We start from the raw sequence: 17,929 nt of genomic DNA, 5'->3' as shown, positions 1-17,929 counted from the left end.
TAGACTATTTGACTTAAAAGGAAAGGAAATTACTAAACTCCTAACGTCGATCGGTTTTCTGAGTGCACTGGACAAGTGTATTTATAGCAGGATGTTTTATCTTCTGTAATGCACTAGACAGGGCTAAAATGAATCCTGTAAGATTTATACTTTAAACTTGATTTGAGCCATAGATTGATCTTTGGGAGATCATATTGAAATAGCACTGACTAAAAAACAAGGGGTGATTTTAATAAGAAAACAGTTCTGTGCTCATGCATTTATGAAAATGAAGTCCTCATCTGAATGACAATGGTGTATCTGTGACATCATAAACTAGAGACTAGAAAGTGAGTGTTTATTTGGAGGGCATTCACTATTCTACCTAAAAATCACACATTGGGCAAAAGTATGTAACTGGAATGTGGTTAATACACCTGGTCTGATAATGTCTACTTCACTCTCTGTCATCACACCCTGCACTGGAAGCAAAACTCTAGATGCACTCACTCTCAGATTCCAATTTTAGGATTCCCCCTGCACATGGCTGTACTATACCTAGCTTTTTGTATGAAACAATTGCTTTGACTGGATTTGCCACATGTTGCTGGAATTATACACTGATAACTGGAAGAGTTAATGCAGTAACATGTATGTGATTTTGTGAAATTATTATTATTATTATTATTATTATTATTATTATTATTATTATTTCATTTTGTAATATGTGTACGCCACATATACTTTTGTTTTTGTGTTAACTATCTTAGATTAATGTGGTTTTTTTTTCATATTAGTATAAATGATATGATTCAGTATCATTTTAATGCCTGCAGTTTCGTTTTAATTGAATTCTCTCTGATTGATGAGTATTGGCATTGTTGCTGGTTTTAATTGTAGGGCTATGCTCACAAAGGAGAGCTTTAAATACACTGACTGAGACACCAAACGATGTCATGTCTTTTATTTTTGCTTGTCAGCAAACACATTTGTTTCTGTACAGACTGACTTTTATTGATCAGCGGATATCCAGTCCCATAGGTGAACACTTATTGATGTCTACAAAATTTCTCTGGGAATCCTTTAAGCCTGAAGTCGTTAACATTCTGTTTTATTTTTGGCTCAGTGTTTGCTCAGCAGGAAGGTCAGACTCTGAACAGACATTTTTTTTTTCCCAGATACTGCAGGGCTCACAGAAGGTCCTTTTATAAAGCCATGAGTGCATTGGCTCGTTCTGTACAAACTCTCCCTTCATTATCTTAATCATATGCTTGCGGGACACTGGCTAAGCATCTCATTTCTGCTTGGAGACATAACACAGGACTGTGTGTGAGAGAGAAACAGGGTCACGAAGTTCATTTAAACTTCATTCTGTCTGTCCAGTCAGCTGCTTGTACCATAATTTACTCCACCTCAAATTCATTCCTTTTTTTTTTTCTTGTCACTCCTGACATTTCTAATGTACCCAGTAATGTGTTGTTCACGATGTCATCAGAGGTAACGCTCAGAATTCACCAGATCTGAATTGCTGTCCACCCACTGATGTTAACTCCCTTTCATTTTTAATGCTGAGCCAACCAAACCAGCTTAAGCAGATCTCCTGGTAATTACTGTGTTCCTGCATGTTTTATTATTCACTTTCTTTTGTGGGACAAGGGAATGGGAGCACATGCTAAAAAAAAAGAAAAAAAAAAAAGAAAAAAAGTCAGCTGGTTGGTAACGTGTGGGAGTCAGTGGATGGATTTCTCTTTGTCTGGTATCAGGACATCCTAAAAGGAAATTGATCACTAACTCCTCCTTTCCTCCTCTTGGACCAATCAAAGTGAAGCTTAAACTGTGGTCAACAGGCAACATGACAATGCAGAAGAAACATTTCAAAACAGACTAAACATGTTGGGTATTATGCTAACATAAGATACTGTCTCCTTCTGGCTTAGTTTATGTCAACAGTAATTCTCAGTTCAGTTTTCTTGTAACAAATAAGTATTTGAATGTCACATTTTGTACACAACTGTTTGAGACACAAGTTGAAAATCACATAGTTTGTTGCATAATTTTGAGAAAATTAATCAAAATAAACCATGACATTGAGCTGTATGAGTTTAATAACAACAGACAACACTCAATTTCTTTGTTGAATTTTTCTTTTTTTTTTTTATTAGTCACACATGTGGTACAATGTGCAACATCTTTTTGTCATAAAAGTCAACATCATTCAGTGAAAAACAAGTGTCAAAAAATATATATTTTTCTCTCAATAATAAATACTCTGTTTTCTTCAATGGTCCAGCCTTAGTAGTAAATCCAGTAAAATAAAACCAATAGTAAACACTATAGCTCTGAATAAGTTACTACTGCACTATTTTTTTACTGACCTAAAAATCTGAGAACAACTCACAACGGTGAACAGTACATAGCTAGCATTCTGTCATAGTGAGCTGCACTGCCAAAGGTCGTTTATTAGTTGTTTTTTTTATCTTTAATTAAATAGGTATTCACACTGAGTGATGCAACATTGTCAGATAATATAACAACATAATGTATAATAATATAATGGGTTTTTTTAATGTATGAACATTAGTTGAAATGATTATTTTCTGCTTATTAAGGATACTGCAGAAATTCATGAAGTGACAGTATACAGTATATCCTGCAATCTTTCAGCCCCTCAGATAGAAAGCAAATACTGCTTAATTATATCATTTGCCATAAAAAAACAGACTCCACAGCTTCGTAATGCATAATATATAGAAGATATATTATAAGTGTAACAAATGTTAAATTATATAGCAGGCTAATACTTGAGCTAGTAATGTTCTAATAAATATGGTAATAATAATAATGCAGTGCTTGCAATGGTTTGATCTTATGAAAATCTACTCAAATTTAAGTTCTCTTCTCCGTCAACTGCACATTTATCTATCTGTCCATTAATCAGCCTGTAGTGTAAGTTAGTGCTCACATTAATAATGTAAAGATATATTTTAAAAAGAAAGTTTATAAAGTGTATTCATATAACATTCCTCATCATCGTTACCATTATCATTATTATTATTATCATTATTATTATTTCAAAGTTCTAAACCATTCCCCTCACTCGATGGCAGAACCTGTCATTTATAAGGTCAAGACAGTTGGAGAGTTGAGCGAATGATCTGACTGGTCCCCGCTGCTGCTGCTACGGCGATGGGCAATACCACAAGGCTCTTGATTTCGGGCCTGCGGGGACACACCATGTAGGGCAGACGCTGAAGTGGAAGCAGAGGTACCAAGGTGTTGAGACGAAATGCCAGAACTAGTGTCCAGAGAACCGGAGGGATAGGTGAAGACCAAGCTAGCCGTGAAAGGAGTGAGCGAAGGGGTGGAGATGAGGATGGGAGTGTGAAGAGACTCGGAATCCAAAGGAGCAATGCCACTGGAGGAAGTTGGAGGCACGGGCGGGATTGTGATTTTAGGCTTGGGTTTCTCGCCTTTGGCCTGAAACTTTGTGGATGGACCAGGCAGCTCAGAATCCACAGGCTCGATCTTAATGCTGCTCAGGGTGGGAAGGTCTGTACTGGATTCAGAATCAGAGTCAGAGTCCTGGACTTTGCAAATGGGTCGGTGGGCCTCAAGAACCAGTTCAAGCTTCTCTTTTTGCTTCTCTAAGTCAGCAATCTCCTTCTGAAGACGTGACTTTTCATCCTCTAACTGGTCCGTCTCCTGAGAGAGAGATAAATATTTAGTTTAAAATTTACCAATGGCATTAAGGCCCTGAAGTTTCCAGCCACTTAAGAGAGAGACTGGTGAAGAAGAATGTTTATGTGTCGCGCGTGAGATGATTGAACTTACGCTTTGCAGGGTCTCGGTTAGCTCACGTCGGCGGTTCCTGCATTTAGCTGCGGCCATTTTGTTTCGCTCCCTACGGATTCTGCGCCTCTCAAGTTCTTCAGGGGACAGCTGCAAAATAAAATAAAGAGGAGGAAATTGTTATTTTTTTTGCTTTCGTCAAAAAATTAAATATTGAAAATAGCGACATATCACTTGTAAGAAATAGCACTTCGATGCACTTGAGCTTTGAGAGGAGTGTTGAGCCAATCGTGAGCTGAAACAATGCTGCCATCTACAGTATGAGGTCTGTTACTGCATTTTTAAATCTCTGACACACAGCAACTGTGTTCAGGTCCGTAGCTCCATCTGCCCAATTTCTGTAATTGCTCCCGTTGGACCCCTTTCAGTACTTGATTGGATTCATACTCTCTTTCTCTCGCTCTCCCTGTCATTCTCTGTCTCTGTACATTCTATACAATTTACGACTCTTATTTCAATGAATCATGAGCAGACCCCTTGGTGACTCAGGTCTGAGTCATATGATTCGCCCCAATGAGTCACATGATATCCTATTTCCTGTGCCATTATTTCACATCATGAAATTTCACCACCTTACCCCAGACAAGAGAGCATGACTCAAAAAGGTTGTCTTGAATTAACATTAAATTTTTTTTTTTTTCTTTATGTTTACAAAACCTTATCAGTTTCATTCTGACAATGCGAGGCGTGTTATTGTATAGACAGGCTGTACTTTTTAGGCTCAAGCATGTGTTTTAGTAAACTACCACACAGCAGGGAAAAAATAAGACACAGCCCATATGACAAAGCACTACAGCAAAACAGTTCAGGACGGTGCTCTACAAATCTTTAAATCTTCTCAAGCCAAAGGCATGGTGTGTCTGATTCCTCAGAGTTTTGCCTCTACTAACACCACAGGGCCTCTCCTATACCACACCTTCTGTGATATCACAGCTTAACTCGGGCAGCCATGACACAGAAGTCTTGCGCTCACTACAGGATATTACACATGACTGAGGCACTGCCCAGGCATCTGATTCTACATCCGTATTATTTTTCAAACACTGGAAACTGCCGCTTGCCCAACATTCCTAAAAGTAGCCCAAGAGTTTGGATCTGGTGTGGTAAATGTGGGAGATGTTAATTTAGGAACTGTTTGTAAATCAGTCACAGTACCATCAAAGGCTGTTTTGCGCCTCAGTTCTGACAAAAACCTATCATTCTGAAATATCACAATGTGAGTGTAATAGTATGTAGATTGGTGTGAATTGACATGATCTTACGTGTTCGTCATTTCTGCGTCGCGTTGAGCTTCCAGAACCCGACGCTGCTCTGATGACCCCTGGGCGAAGGAGATGTCCATGGGTAGGGTTTGGGTTCATGGATCCAATCCTCGGGGGTAGTGGGTAAGGGGGTCGAGGAGACCTTGAAGGTCCAGGGGTGGCCAGAAGAGAAGGTTGGACCAGCCACTGAAGTTCTTGATTGGAAGTGATGGCATTTAGACTTGGTACAAACTGACTGGCCCCTGCCATGGAATATTTCTGCTAAGAATGACAAATGGGGACAGGGCAAAATGTCAACTCTAAATTTTGTTTAAGATTAATTTTTCAGTGATGGCACCAAAAATACCACAGATCATTAGGCATGAGTTTAAATATATAATGATGTGGCAGAAAGTTCTTTTGCATTTGTATTATTTTTTTCTGGAGAGTTCTATTTAGATATGACAATATCTAACAAGCAACAACTGAACACAGTGTAAAGAAGCTTTGAAAACGGGTCCAGATATGGGTGTAATTATTCACTAACAAGCAAGACACAGTACGTTTCACTGAGTCATCATTACAACTTTATTATTACTATGACGGGGGTCACAATCAAAATCGTTAAGCTAAAATTCACTTATATTCTATTTATAACACTGCCATTATCTCTTGGAAAACTCGCCGACATTATAAAGTAGGCTACAGCTTACCTGTTGCTGTTGGGTGGTTACAGTACCAGTAGAGATAGTTGTGGGGTTCGAACTTGACCCAGTATCGATTCCTGTGAAGGTTTGATCAGTTCCTCTACCAAGACTCCCGTAGTTTCGATACATGTGTGCTGATTCTTCAGAACTCAAAAGAGAAACGGACTGACAGACTGTCCAACCGACAAGCAGAGAAACTCCGAAACAACACCTGATGGCAGTTGAACTTCAGTCGCTGTATTCCGAAGGCAAGTCAAAATTCCACCTTATTGCGGGAAAATGGCCGAATCCACCAATGATTTGCCGGGGGAATAAGGAAATAACAATCTAAAATCGAGTTGTTAAATAACCGACAAGTTTTGAATAAGAATAAAAAGAGCGATGTAATGACTCATATCACGAGCGAGTATTTTGACTAGACTGAAATTATAGAGTGGTCGTGGGGTTATAAATACAATTACAGCATTCTTCTCGCCCCTCCCAGTTTACGGGAAATGGTGCTGCCAGCCACTTGGCTTACTACTGATCACATGTATGTGACGTATATGACCATATTTAGAATTTTCCGGGAATCCCTTTTTTCTCTCAGATGACTTATGTAAAGCTACACTCATCTCTCTCATGGATCTCTAGCAAATTTATTTACCATTTATTTATCGAATTCATTTAAAAGACTGAATTTGCAAGAGTACATGGACTTAAATGCTGCTGCTGCTCTCCCGTTAGTGATGTCTTTTTGTTATTTTTCTTCATAAATATATCAAAAATGTTTTTAGGAGAGATCGCTTGTCTTAGGTTAAAACAAAAAGCTGCAGATGCATTGATGAACAGGGGCTCGAATAGCTGTGGTAATCTTGTAATAAGGACGTTGGATATATTTTACTGAGGTTTTGGCACACTCTGTCGTCAGGACCACATCACTGGAGGTTAAAGCTGAGTTATACGCTGTAGGGCTATGACTCAGCTAACGGGCACGAGACAGGATTCTGTACTAGTATTACCATCTGCTTTCACTTTTTAGTAAAGCATGCCAAAGGGAGGAGGGGGGGGGGGGTTACTGGATCATTTCATGCCAAGAAAGTCAATGAAGTCAATGGACAGACAAGTTAGTTAAGGATGATGCTGAGGAAGAGGGTGTAGATCGTAATTAGGTTTTAGTTTGGTTTTGCGTTGATTTAGATAAACCAGAGAAGTTTCATGCAGTGCAGTATCTTGCTCCAACTTTGCTCTACAGTAATGAATGATCATGAACAACTGTTTCTCACTCACTCATTGGTTCTGAACTTGGCGCACACTATGGACAGCATTCTGACTCATCTGACTCATCAATCTTGTCCTGAGAAACAGAACAATCTACTGTTAGGACCAGCAGCTGCCATCTAGCCTGTTTTATTGTGGGTTAGAAAAAAAAATCCTGTTGAAAGTTGTCACCTTTTTTCTCAGTTTCAATGATTTTTTTAACAATAGTTGTATGGATGATGCTGGAGTGAGGTGACCCAGAATTATGGTAGAGAAAAATTAGACGTTTTTCCACCTGCAGCTTTTCCCTGTTGGGTCAGATGGGCCACTCTTTTATGGATACTCTTCTCTCTAATGACCGTATCTATCTATCTGTCTATCTGTCTATCTATCTATCTTTGTTTTTCAACAGAGTGATTATTTATAAGTGTAAGTGTAGTACTTTCAAAAAAGATCCAGAATGTACCAGTTTTGTTTGTAGTTTCACAAGTGTTTGTTTGTTTCACAGTGCGGCGTCAAAATGTGAACATGACCTAATTCCTATGGAATGCTGAGATGACACACCCATTTCAGCTTTCTCTGAGGCATGCCTTAGCATGCTTACCATCCTGCCTCCATCCTCGTGAGACTGAACACGCCAATTCACCTGAGGGCATGGTGCTGATACAAACTGCTGACGTGTGAATTCAAAGGTATTGGATTCTCACGTGTATAAAACATCGTGTTTCCTCTTTCTGTACACACCCAGATGGAACATTCTTAATTACCCATGGTCCAGATTTTTCTGGCTTTATGACCTTCTTTTGTGCCCCTGTATTACTTGGTGTACTACAGTGTGAGATTTTAAGACTGAATTCTGTATAAATGGAATTACATTGTTTTTCTATTTATTTTGCTTTGAGAAAGAATGAGACTTCTTGCATGACATGCTCATCCAATAGTAATAATACCGTTATGACAAATATCACATTTCTGAAGTGCCTGCCTGTTCTTAAGGAACTGTGATAAAAGTAATTACTGTAATATTTGAAACCTCATCCTTTCTACACTTTTATTGAAAAGAAATGGTGATGTGGCATTAATCTTCTTTAAAAGAGTTCTTGTAAACATTGCAAGACAATAAATTCAGTAATCGGTTTGCCAATTAAATTCGAAACTGACCCTCTTAGTTGTGATTTTCTTTTCCATTAGACAGTACGGATGAACACGTTTTTCAGGCATTTCTGAAAACAACTGCCCTAACACAATAAATAAACTTTCCCTTAAAACTACTCAAATCCTAATCATTTTATGGCGAAACATTTTTGAAATGTCCGTTTTTACATACAGCAAATGTTTGTTACACTTAATTTATTTCCGTTAAAATAAAAAATCTGGTATACATATTTTATGTCATATAGTAACTTAATCGGAACCTTAGTTGCGTGCCGCAAACACGCAATGGGGCGTTTGAATGACTTGTGTACAAACCAATCAGCATTCTGAATTTCCTGTGGAATTTGATGTTTGACCAATACAAATCATGCACTTGACGACGTTGCCACGCAGGCACATTTACATCAGCCAATTACAAACTGTCGATGGGGGCAAGCTGTCTGTTTTAAGAATACGTACGTGTATATTACCTTGTGAACTTATTTAATGAACTATTTTGAAATGATTATGATGTTTCTGCATTTGTCACACAGCTATTTCAGATATCCGCGTTTTTGATCCGATTTTTATCGGCTATTGAATGTGTTTCTCAGCCTGCCATCTTCATAACTGTCAGCTTCGCCTATTTGTTAGCTTAGCATTAGTCTGACGTAGACACAGCTGTATTAGCAAGGTTAGCTACATAAATTAGCAAGACAGGCAGCCTTAACGGCAAGGAAAAGATAGCCAGTCGCTGTGAGGTAAATTCCATCACTGTGGTAAACATTTAAACGTCTGTGTCACCCTTTCAGACAGCACAAATAATGGACTTTCCACGTCACGGACAGCGAGCAAGTAAGTAACAGATGCTTTCCTTTCACGTTAACTTCAATTCGTTGTTTAAACATCATTAGCTTGGTACAGACTTGATTGTCGAATTAGCATTGTAAACGTCATCACTTTATCAGGAGTTGCAGTGTTGGAGGCAAAGAGCACGGGGCCAGTAATCTAAGACTAATAAAGTTGCTGTTGAGTGCAGATTTTGTATTATCAGCGTTCCCATCCTTGAGCAACATGTGGATGTTTGTTCCAAGAGCCACAGGTTCCGTGGAAAATTCTGTTCAGTTTTTCTGCCATATAGAATTTAGAATTATACATACCAATGAATATATTTTTCAGAATACTCTATAGGTCAGAGCGTGCCTGCTGGATGGTCACTTGTCGCTGACGTGTTAACTTAGGGTGATGGCATTCAAAAAAGTTGCTCCCAAACCGATTTGCATTTTTGTTTTGCTTTGTTATAATTGCACATATTTCCTCTTCTACATCAGCAACAGTGATAGTTGCCACATGGTTTTTTTTTTGTTTTTTGTTTTTTGACATACTTCCATTTCTACTCTGCAGCAAAATCCAGAGCTCGGGCAGCTCCTCCCACTGGAGACCCCCTTCTCTTTGACGATACCAGTTCTGCTTCACCATCCATGGCTAACCAGGGCTACTATAATTCAGGCTATAACATGACTGGAGGTCCAGCCGGAGGCCCAGGACCAGGAAACGTGAACGACCTCTTTGCAGATCCCATGGCTAATGCAGCCATGATGTACGGCTCTTCTCTAGCCAATCAGGGCAAAGATATGGTGAACAAGGAGGTGAGCAGTGTCAAAGTCGATATGGAGTACACAGTACTGACATTTTTAGGAAGGAAAGAGATGGTGAAAGAGAGAGTTATGGATCAAAGGATGTCAAAATTGAATTGACATATAGAATTCAAAGTTTAGTCTGTTTTTCTTTGATGGTTAGGTGAAGATATGGAATGACTACACGAAGCATTTGTTCTCTGCATCTGTAACTCTCTAAGTGAAGAGTTAACTTAAGGCTTTGATGGTAATGTCACTCTCTTTTGTTCTTGCAGCTTAGCCGATTTGTGTCGGTGAACAAGTTGAAGTATTTCTTTGCCGTTGACACCAAATATGTTTTGAAGAAACTGATGCTGCTTATGTTCCCTTACACACATCAGGTAATCTTGGACACGGCAGCATTAAAGAAAAAGTCTCGCCCACCAAGTGTTTATGAGGCTCAGTCAGGGCAGTTATCAGCAGCCATTCAAGGCCCAACTATTGTTGCATGGTGTGTTTGTCATGTTCTTCTGCAGTACATATTATGGACTCAGTTCCTGCCGGCTGTATGGTAATTCTCTTAGATGGCATGTAATCACAGCATCTTTGGAAAATGCAGCTAAGCGACTGTTCAGAGACACAGGACGTACTAAAAGCTTTTTTTGTTTTATTGTTATCAGTGTTAATGAACATCACTCACATTCGTCTTGCGTATTTCTAGATAAGCCCATCCTGTTATCAAGTAATGAGAAAGCTCTATCTTGCGTATTCTTCAGATTTGACTACAGTACTTATGTCAGACTTTACTCCACAGAATATGCTTAGACTAGATAAGTATGAAGGACCGACTCTTTGTTTTATTGTTTTGTTTTGCTTTGTTTTTTTGTGCTTTGATTTATTTCATTGTGATGTTTTCAGGACTGGGAAGTACGTTACCATAGAGACACACCTCTCACACCTCGACATGATGTCAATGCACCAGATCTTTACATACCCAGTGAGTAGCATTCGTTTTCAAAACTAGAACTTTTCACTTATGGGTTTGTCTTGATTTAATATTTGGTGTAATCAGTTAAACTGCATTTCTTTTTGCCACTGTTCCCATTAGAGCAACAAATGTGACACAGTTAGCATTTAGTGAGTGCAGTAGACGATGATGGGCAAAGCATAAGACCAGTTCTAGTTCAAGCCACGTTTTGAGTTGAGAATCTTTGTTCAGAATTCCTCAGTTCCAGCACAGGAATTCCATGAAGCAGGATTTCTTAATTAAGTTAGTTGGTTTAAGCCAAAAGTCAAAGCTGTCCAACATGAGAGCAGCTAACCAACATTCCTATTGGTTATACAGCTCCCAATTAGACCCCTCTAGTACTAGGCCTGATGCTTAAATCAGCCTAATACTGAAACTTGAGCAATGTTTTCCCCATCATAATGTTCCTCTGTCTTTGTCATTTCCTTTTAGCAATGGCCTTCATTACCTACATTTTGTTGGCTGGAATGGCTTTGGGAATCCAGAAAAGGTACTTTCAGTTTGAGTATATTTCCAGCTTTGAGAATGCATCAGCTCCATTCCATACCAAGTAGTACAAACATAATAAACTGACCTGCATGTTGGCGTGCTATTCTGAATTACTTCCAGACCAGTGGCAAATGTCACTGTTACCGAAGTACTTTTCAAATGAAAATCTCATGATGATTTTAGGATTTAATCACATATCATTCTCCAGTATTTAATTCTTATCATTCAGTAGTCATTATTTCTATATGGTGACAGCTGTTTGTAATTTAATCATATCACGCCACACAAAATGTAGTCAGCAGTCCAATAGTCAGCAAGCATGTTTTTGTAAATATTTACTCATTCAGTAGCAAATAACCAGCTTCATTGCTAATTTAAAGGATATAGAACTATAGTTTGTGGCAGAAGCTAGAAACATTTAGCAAGTCTTAAAATATTAATGTAGATATCCTTTAATGGAAAATTGATTATTTATCTGCAAGCTTCAGTGACATAATGTATAGTGAGTGAGTCATTGCTGTAAAATAAGATGGTTCCATTGTGAATTCTGTCTTATCAGCAATTTTCAACATTTTAGTTCAAATTTTACCTGTTTTGTTTTTCATTATTCTTCAATTTATTCACTCCCTAGACTGTTATATTCAGGGCTTGAAAAATAAGAAAACCTAAAGACACATGTTTTATTTGTTACTAATCTTAAGAACTGTATTGTTAAAATGACTGAGTGATATTTGGCCCCCTGGTATTTGCTTTCGAATAGTTGCTATTCCGAAAGCAGTGAAGGTTGTAATCCCTGCTGCAGAAAATTTACAATGTGTTAGTGTGGATATTTTCTGTACAAAAATTTAGTTTGTTTGTGGACTGATTTTCACTGTGAATGGAGATTCTAAATTGAAAATCCTTTGTAAGTCTATAATTAGATTTGAGCTGTGTCTGGAAACCCAGCCCCAAACTGTTTTGGGCACTCAGCCAAATTGTTAGGCTGATGTATCTTTGGAACAGCGTTTTGATAGACTGAAGATGGCCTATGTCAACAGGGAACTCCCTCACTGATGTAACCAACTCATTCATATCGTTTCATGCATATTGACCTGATGGATTTGAGTGCTGATGAATACTTTAGAAATGGTTTCTGACATATCGCCGTCTCTGCTGGGTGTGCAGTGACGTGTCTGCCTCAGTGTTAAGGGATTCTGAATGTTAACAACTAAACTTTGCAAAAGCGCAGGAAGGATTTGCTCTACGCCACACCCAGTGAATTTCAAGAGGTGTGAAACTCATGTAGCAGAGAAGAAGAGCAGAAAAGTATTAATCACTAACTCTGTGGTTTTTTTTAATTCCCTCCAATGGCAGGTTCAGCCCAGAAGTATTGGGATTGTGTGCCAGCACCGCCCTAGTGTGGGTTATCATTGAGGTTCTTGTTATGTTGCTAAGTCTCTACCTTCTAACAGTGCACTCTGACCTCTCAACCTTTGACCTACTGGCCTACAGTGGATACAAATATGTGGGGTAAAGATCAAGGTTTAAATTCTAAGCATAAGAACATTTATTCTCAGATATATTATTATTCTAAGAATAACATCTTTCTTTCTTTCTTTCTTTCTTTCTTTCTTTATTTTTGCAGATAGTTGTATATACAATGATTTACGCACACTAAATGAGTTTTCATGAATGTTTAAGGATGCTTGCTGCTCCTCTGTGATGTATTAATAGCAGTTTGTGTTTAGGATGATCTTCACTGTGCTGGCCGGGCTGCTCTTTGGAAGTGATGGATACTTTGTTGTTCTTGCCTGGTCATCTTGTGCTCTCATGTTTTTCATTGTGAGTGTTGCGCTAATTTCTACACACTATTTTTAATGTTTTTAATGTTCATATTTTCTCGTTTATAGTGATGCACTCTTCAGTATTAAAAGCCTTTTGATTTTTTTTCCCTTTTGAAAGAGAAGAAATTAAAAGCTATCACTGTATAAAGAAATTGCAAAGCTATTACTATACAGACATAAATGGAGGAAACAGGACATAAATGCAGTCTACGTTATTGTTGTTAATATTTTGTTTTTCAGGTCCGTTCTCTCAAGATGAAGATCCTGTCCTCATACTCGGCTGACCCAATGGGTGCAGGAGCAGCCACCAAGCCCCGCCTCCGCCTGTACATCACCGTGGCTTCCGCAGCCTTTCAGCCAATTATCATTTACTGGCTCACTTCCCACTTGGTCAGATGATTTGGAGAGAAGTGTTCACTCTAGGTCTGTTGCCATAGAACTGTTAACCTTGTGATAAAAAGTTCCCGGCTCCCTTATCTGGGCATCTTCTGGCCATTATGACAGAAAAAAAAACGAGGCCTGTGAGTTTTGACCGTGATTTGATCGACTTGGTGCCTGAAAGCTCTCTGGCAGAACTTTGCAGAAGATTGTACGACATAGCCATGTTCTGGAAGAATGACTTTCTCTTAAAACGGTAGTCTGCAACACCAAAAATTCCAATACGTTTTTTTTTTTTTTTTGGGTTTGGTTTGTTTTTTTGTGTCTGTTGAATATTCACTCTGGCTAAGGAGGCGAAGACTTGCATTAAAGCAGCTGAAGAGATGAAATTGACAATTCTGTTGTTGTGGTGACTGAAATCTGCTTTAAGGTGCGATCACAAACAAAACAATGACTAAGTAATAATGTTCATTTAAACATTAAAAAAAAAAAAAAAAGTCAACTTTTTTTTTTTTTTTGAAAACCTGAACTTGCACCTCTTGTGTGTTTTTGTGTGCTATGAAAATGAGGTAAATTCATTGTCCTTAAAACCGATATCCCCTTGTTTTTTATTTATCTGTGCATGAATCTCAGCAGTGTGCTTTTTGTAGTAAAATAAATTCAGTCATTTGAAATTTTAATCATTTGTAGTGTTTTACTTTTTATCAAATCCCTCTTAAAACAACTGTCATGCACGTCACGTATATTTTATGTTGAGCTAAACTGGGATGTCCAGAGTAAGCGAGAGGAAAGTGAGAGAACGTGTCTCTCCGTGTCTCTCCATAATTTTAATGGCAGTAAGAGAAGTCATGGAATTATCTAAGTGTGGGTTCCTGTCAAAATACCACTTTGCCCGTAACGTTAACGTTACCTTTCACAACCAATTCGTGATCTTTCTGTTGTTCATGTGTACCATAGACCGGTAAGTAAACTCTTCCCTCTAATGTAAGTATCCAGGTTCATAACATTTGATGTTTACAGTTCATGCCTTGTACACAGCTACTGGTGCATGCGCCGTTTTTTACAGGAAATTCTGGGATTGAAATCTGAATGGGAATCATGATATGGCAGTGTGTCTCTTTAAGGAGGGGTCGCACAGACAGAGCGCCGACTGCAAAGCGTCCTTTTGGTCACCATGGAAACGTGGGAAAGGACTGAACGCGAAGAGGGGATAATTCGAGGAGCTGCAGTCTCTTTGATGGAATATAATGTTTTGACAAACATTAATTGGTCAGTCGTTATAAACTTCCATGGTTTCACAATAGGCTGAGTTTTCTCTGCTTATTTTCAAACGTATTTTGTCGTTCAGGTAAGTTTTACAAGGTTATTAGTTAAATTTCGAGCTGACTTGAGAGGTTCACAAAGAGTGCATAGCTAATTGTTCAAAAGGTAACTTAATATTCTAGCGCCATTTTCTGAGGTATGTGTGCCATGCGACTTCATTTTATAGTTCAGTGATAAAATGAGCTCCATGTAACTGTATTTTATCAGTTAACATCGCTTGCGCACCTTAGGTCATTCAAGTTGCACCTTTGTCCGGCGACAGTCTGTCGTGAGCTCGTTTCCGTTGGTTAGCGGTTAAATTATTTACTTAGTGCTAGCTATGTGGCTGTTCGTGCCGTACAGACAACATCGTTCATGAACTGAAAAGAATTGGAACACTTTGCTCACTTTTGCTCTGTTTTTTCCACCACAAATGGCACAATATAAATATTTGCTTAAATAGAGAGTTATGTGTCATCCACTACTCCATTACTGACATTGCTTGGGAGAAATTAAACGGGATTTTGCGTAATTTGACCATGAATATGTCTACTCATGTTTATCACAGCGAAGGGATAAATTTGTTCATCCCAACAGGTCAGCAGGTGGGTGTGCCTGGGCCCTGCATCAGGAAAGATGGAGGATGACACTCAGACACTGCCGTGCCTCTCGCCGCCACATTCGCCAGCTACTCTCTCCAAAGTTTTAACTCTGTCTCCTTCGCTTCCTCAGCATTCCTGCGCTCTGCCTTCCTCACTCCCTCTTTCACCTACCTCCCTTTCCCCCTCTACCCCAGCTTTTTGTCAGCAGACCGCTCAGTCGCACCCTCACTCCTCCCAGGCTCACTCACTGTCTACGCCTCAGTTCTCAGGAGGTCAAAACTCTCACTGCCTGAGTCCTTCAACCCCTTCTAACGAGGATGACTTAACCTGCCTCAGCTGGCTGCATCAGAGGGATAACTTGCTCCCGTTGCAGCCCCTGCCTAAAATCACTTCACTGCCCCAGTTAGAGCCACAAGACAACGTCCCTGCCTCAAGTCTCCCTCCGTCCCCCTCCAAACCCCCTTACTCTTTCAGCAGTCTCATTTTCATGGCGATTGAAGATTCCCCAGAGAAGCAGCTCCCTGTGAGAGGCATCTACGAGTGGATTGTGAATAACTTTCCCTACTACAGAGCAGCCCCTAGTGGTTGGAGGAACTCTGTGAGGCACAATCTGTCCTTAAGTAAGAGCTTCCGGCGGATACACCGGGACAAGAGTCAAGTGAGTCACACTTCTGATTCTTGCAGATTCTCTCCCTTTTTTTTTTTTTGAACTGATTAATCTGGAAACCGCAAAGTTATTTGGAAACCATACAATGAAATGACATGATATCCTGTCTTCTTTTATTTTTTGCTGATGTTTTTTTTTTTTTTACACCTACTTCAGCAGATAAGCTGATGTCTTTGTCTTTTTTTTGCCTACTTTTGAATATTTTGTATTTTAGTCTGTTGGAAAGGGTTCTCTTTGGTGTGTGTGCCCAGAGTACAGACCTGCTCTCTTGGAGGTGCTCAGGAAAACACACTATTGCCACAGCAGCAGTAGCAACTTGTTGAACAGCCGTATTTTGTGAGTATGGTTTCGCTTATTAACAGGTTATATATTTCGATATATCTCATCGAGCAAAAAAAAAAAAAAAAAAAACATGTCCGTTTGCGTTTGAAAGATGGTTTCACCTATCTTACGTTAACAGTGTTTGTATAACTCTGTGTAATCATGTCTTTGGCACAGACTGGAGGCAGCTGAATGTGGTCAGACATCTGTAGGTAACACCATGGAGATTTCAGGTCAGCTTCCCTTCCTAAGCAGGTTTAATTCCTTGAAGGCCGTAATCAACGGGGTTTTGATCTGCTGATTTAACGGTTACAACAGTTGGAGTTGCGTGTCAGGGGAAAAAAACCAGAAGGAGAGTGAATGGAAGCAGCTTAAGCTAAAGAATTTGCTACTACTGGTGCTCTGGCTTCCATTTTTGCCACTGTTGCAAAGCTTGTGTGTTTGGGTGCTGTTGTCTTGGCAACAGCCTGGCATTACCCTGGCAACCCACAGACACGGAGACATGGTGGCTGGCCTCTTTATGTCGGCCTTTTTTAGTTCAGGGCTTATGTAAAGTGATTTTCAGCCAGTGTAAATCACAGTTCGCCTGCCTTTGTCACGGAGATGTTATTCTATAGGAATAGCCGTAACTCCACATGGGAGCATACTGTAACAGTGTGTATGCGTCTTAACAGAACAGGGCCATTCATTTGTAGGGCAACACCAAAAACCATCACTTAAAAATATATCAGAAATGTTCATGTTCATGTTCAGAGACTACTTGCAAAACTAAGATGAATCCACTCATTATCGCATCCTTGTTCAATTCACTTCTGTAAGCAAAGCCTTGTGATATTATATTCATTCAGTTACTATAAAGGTATTGAAAGTCTTCTCAGGAGAAAGTCCCCTTTTAATGGAGAATACATCAGAGTTTAGGCATTTAATGAAGCTAAGGTGCCCCAGTGTTTATCTCACACTGCCAGTATTTGTGTTTTGTAATATCCCATCTCTTTTATCTCTCTTAAAGACCTTGCTTCCAATGGCTCATCCCTGTCCACAAACCAGTTCTGCCCCTTCACTACTGACCACGAGGAGTTGGTTGCCATAGAGTCTGTGGAACTCAAGGAGGAGACCGAAGAAGAAGCAGAGAAAGACTCATTGGCAGACAGTGGTTACATTGAGTTCCATTATTACCAAGGTCAAGAGTATCATTACCTAGTCCTCCCCGGGGATACTGAACTTGACCTTGAAACGGTGGAGATCCTTCAGCTGGATGCCGAGGCCCAAGAGGCTGCTGGATCCCTGCTTGATCTTGCAGGGGGCAGTCACTGATTCTTATGAACAGGTCACATCAGTTATCCGTCTACAGACATCGTAACAGAGAATGGGTATCTTCAGATTTTACTTTTTTTGATGCTACTTTTACACTGCCTGAAATTCAACATGCTATCATAGTGTTGTGTGTAACACAGTTGTAAGCCACTCAATACAATGCACTGATTAATGAAGACATTCATTTCAACTTACAGATCAACAGCACTGTTCCTGTTTGGTAAAGAGAACAAGCAATATG

The 17,929-nt window shown here is 39.4% G+C and overlaps 3 protein-coding genes across 3 annotated transcripts; 2 read left to right on the top strand and 1 right to left on the bottom strand.

The window, feature by feature from the left end:
* Positions 1-3,096: 3,096 nt before the first annotated feature.
* Positions 3,097-5,905, bottom strand: fosl1a (FOS like 1, AP-1 transcription factor subunit a). The gene is made up of 4 exons (XM_030766766.1): positions 5,783-5,905; positions 5,091-5,351; positions 3,811-3,918; positions 3,097-3,681 (listed from the first exon to the last, which is right to left on the bottom strand). Exons 1-4 carry the CDS (start codon positions 5,903-5,905, stop codon positions 3,097-3,099), a joined length of 1,077 nt encoding a protein of 358 aa, XP_030622626.1.
* Positions 5,906-8,598: 2,693 nt separating this feature from the next.
* yif1a (Yip1 interacting factor homolog A (S. cerevisiae)) lies at positions 8,599-13,993 on the top strand. Its single transcript, XM_030765075.1, has 9 exons — positions 8,599-8,625; positions 8,962-9,004; positions 9,554-9,798; positions 10,062-10,166; positions 10,684-10,762; positions 11,225-11,282; positions 12,635-12,790; positions 13,009-13,102; positions 13,345-13,993. Exons 2-9 carry the CDS (start codon positions 8,974-8,976, stop codon positions 13,501-13,503), a joined length of 927 nt encoding a protein of 308 aa, XP_030620935.1. The 5' UTR covers positions 8,599-8,625; positions 8,962-8,973; the 3' UTR covers positions 13,504-13,993.
* A 1,427-nt stretch (positions 13,994-15,420) lies between these two features.
* LOC115806201 (forkhead box protein N2-like) lies at positions 15,421-17,688 on the top strand. Its single transcript, XM_030766976.1, has 4 exons — positions 15,421-16,044; positions 16,268-16,389; positions 16,552-16,607; positions 17,384-17,688. The coding sequence occupies exons 1-4, from the start codon at positions 15,421-15,423 to the stop codon at positions 17,686-17,688; spliced, it is 1,107 nt and encodes a 368-aa protein (XP_030622836.1).
* The last annotated feature ends 241 nt before the right edge of the window (positions 17,689-17,929 follow it).

The sequence above is a fragment of the Chanos chanos genome, chromosome 2 (genome assembly GCF_902362185.1).
Source record: "Chanos chanos chromosome 2, fChaCha1.1, whole genome shotgun sequence".
NCBI lineage: Eukaryota > Metazoa > Chordata > Actinopteri > Gonorynchiformes > Chanidae > Chanos > Chanos chanos.
This window is presented reverse-complemented; position numbering and strand designations above follow the sequence as displayed.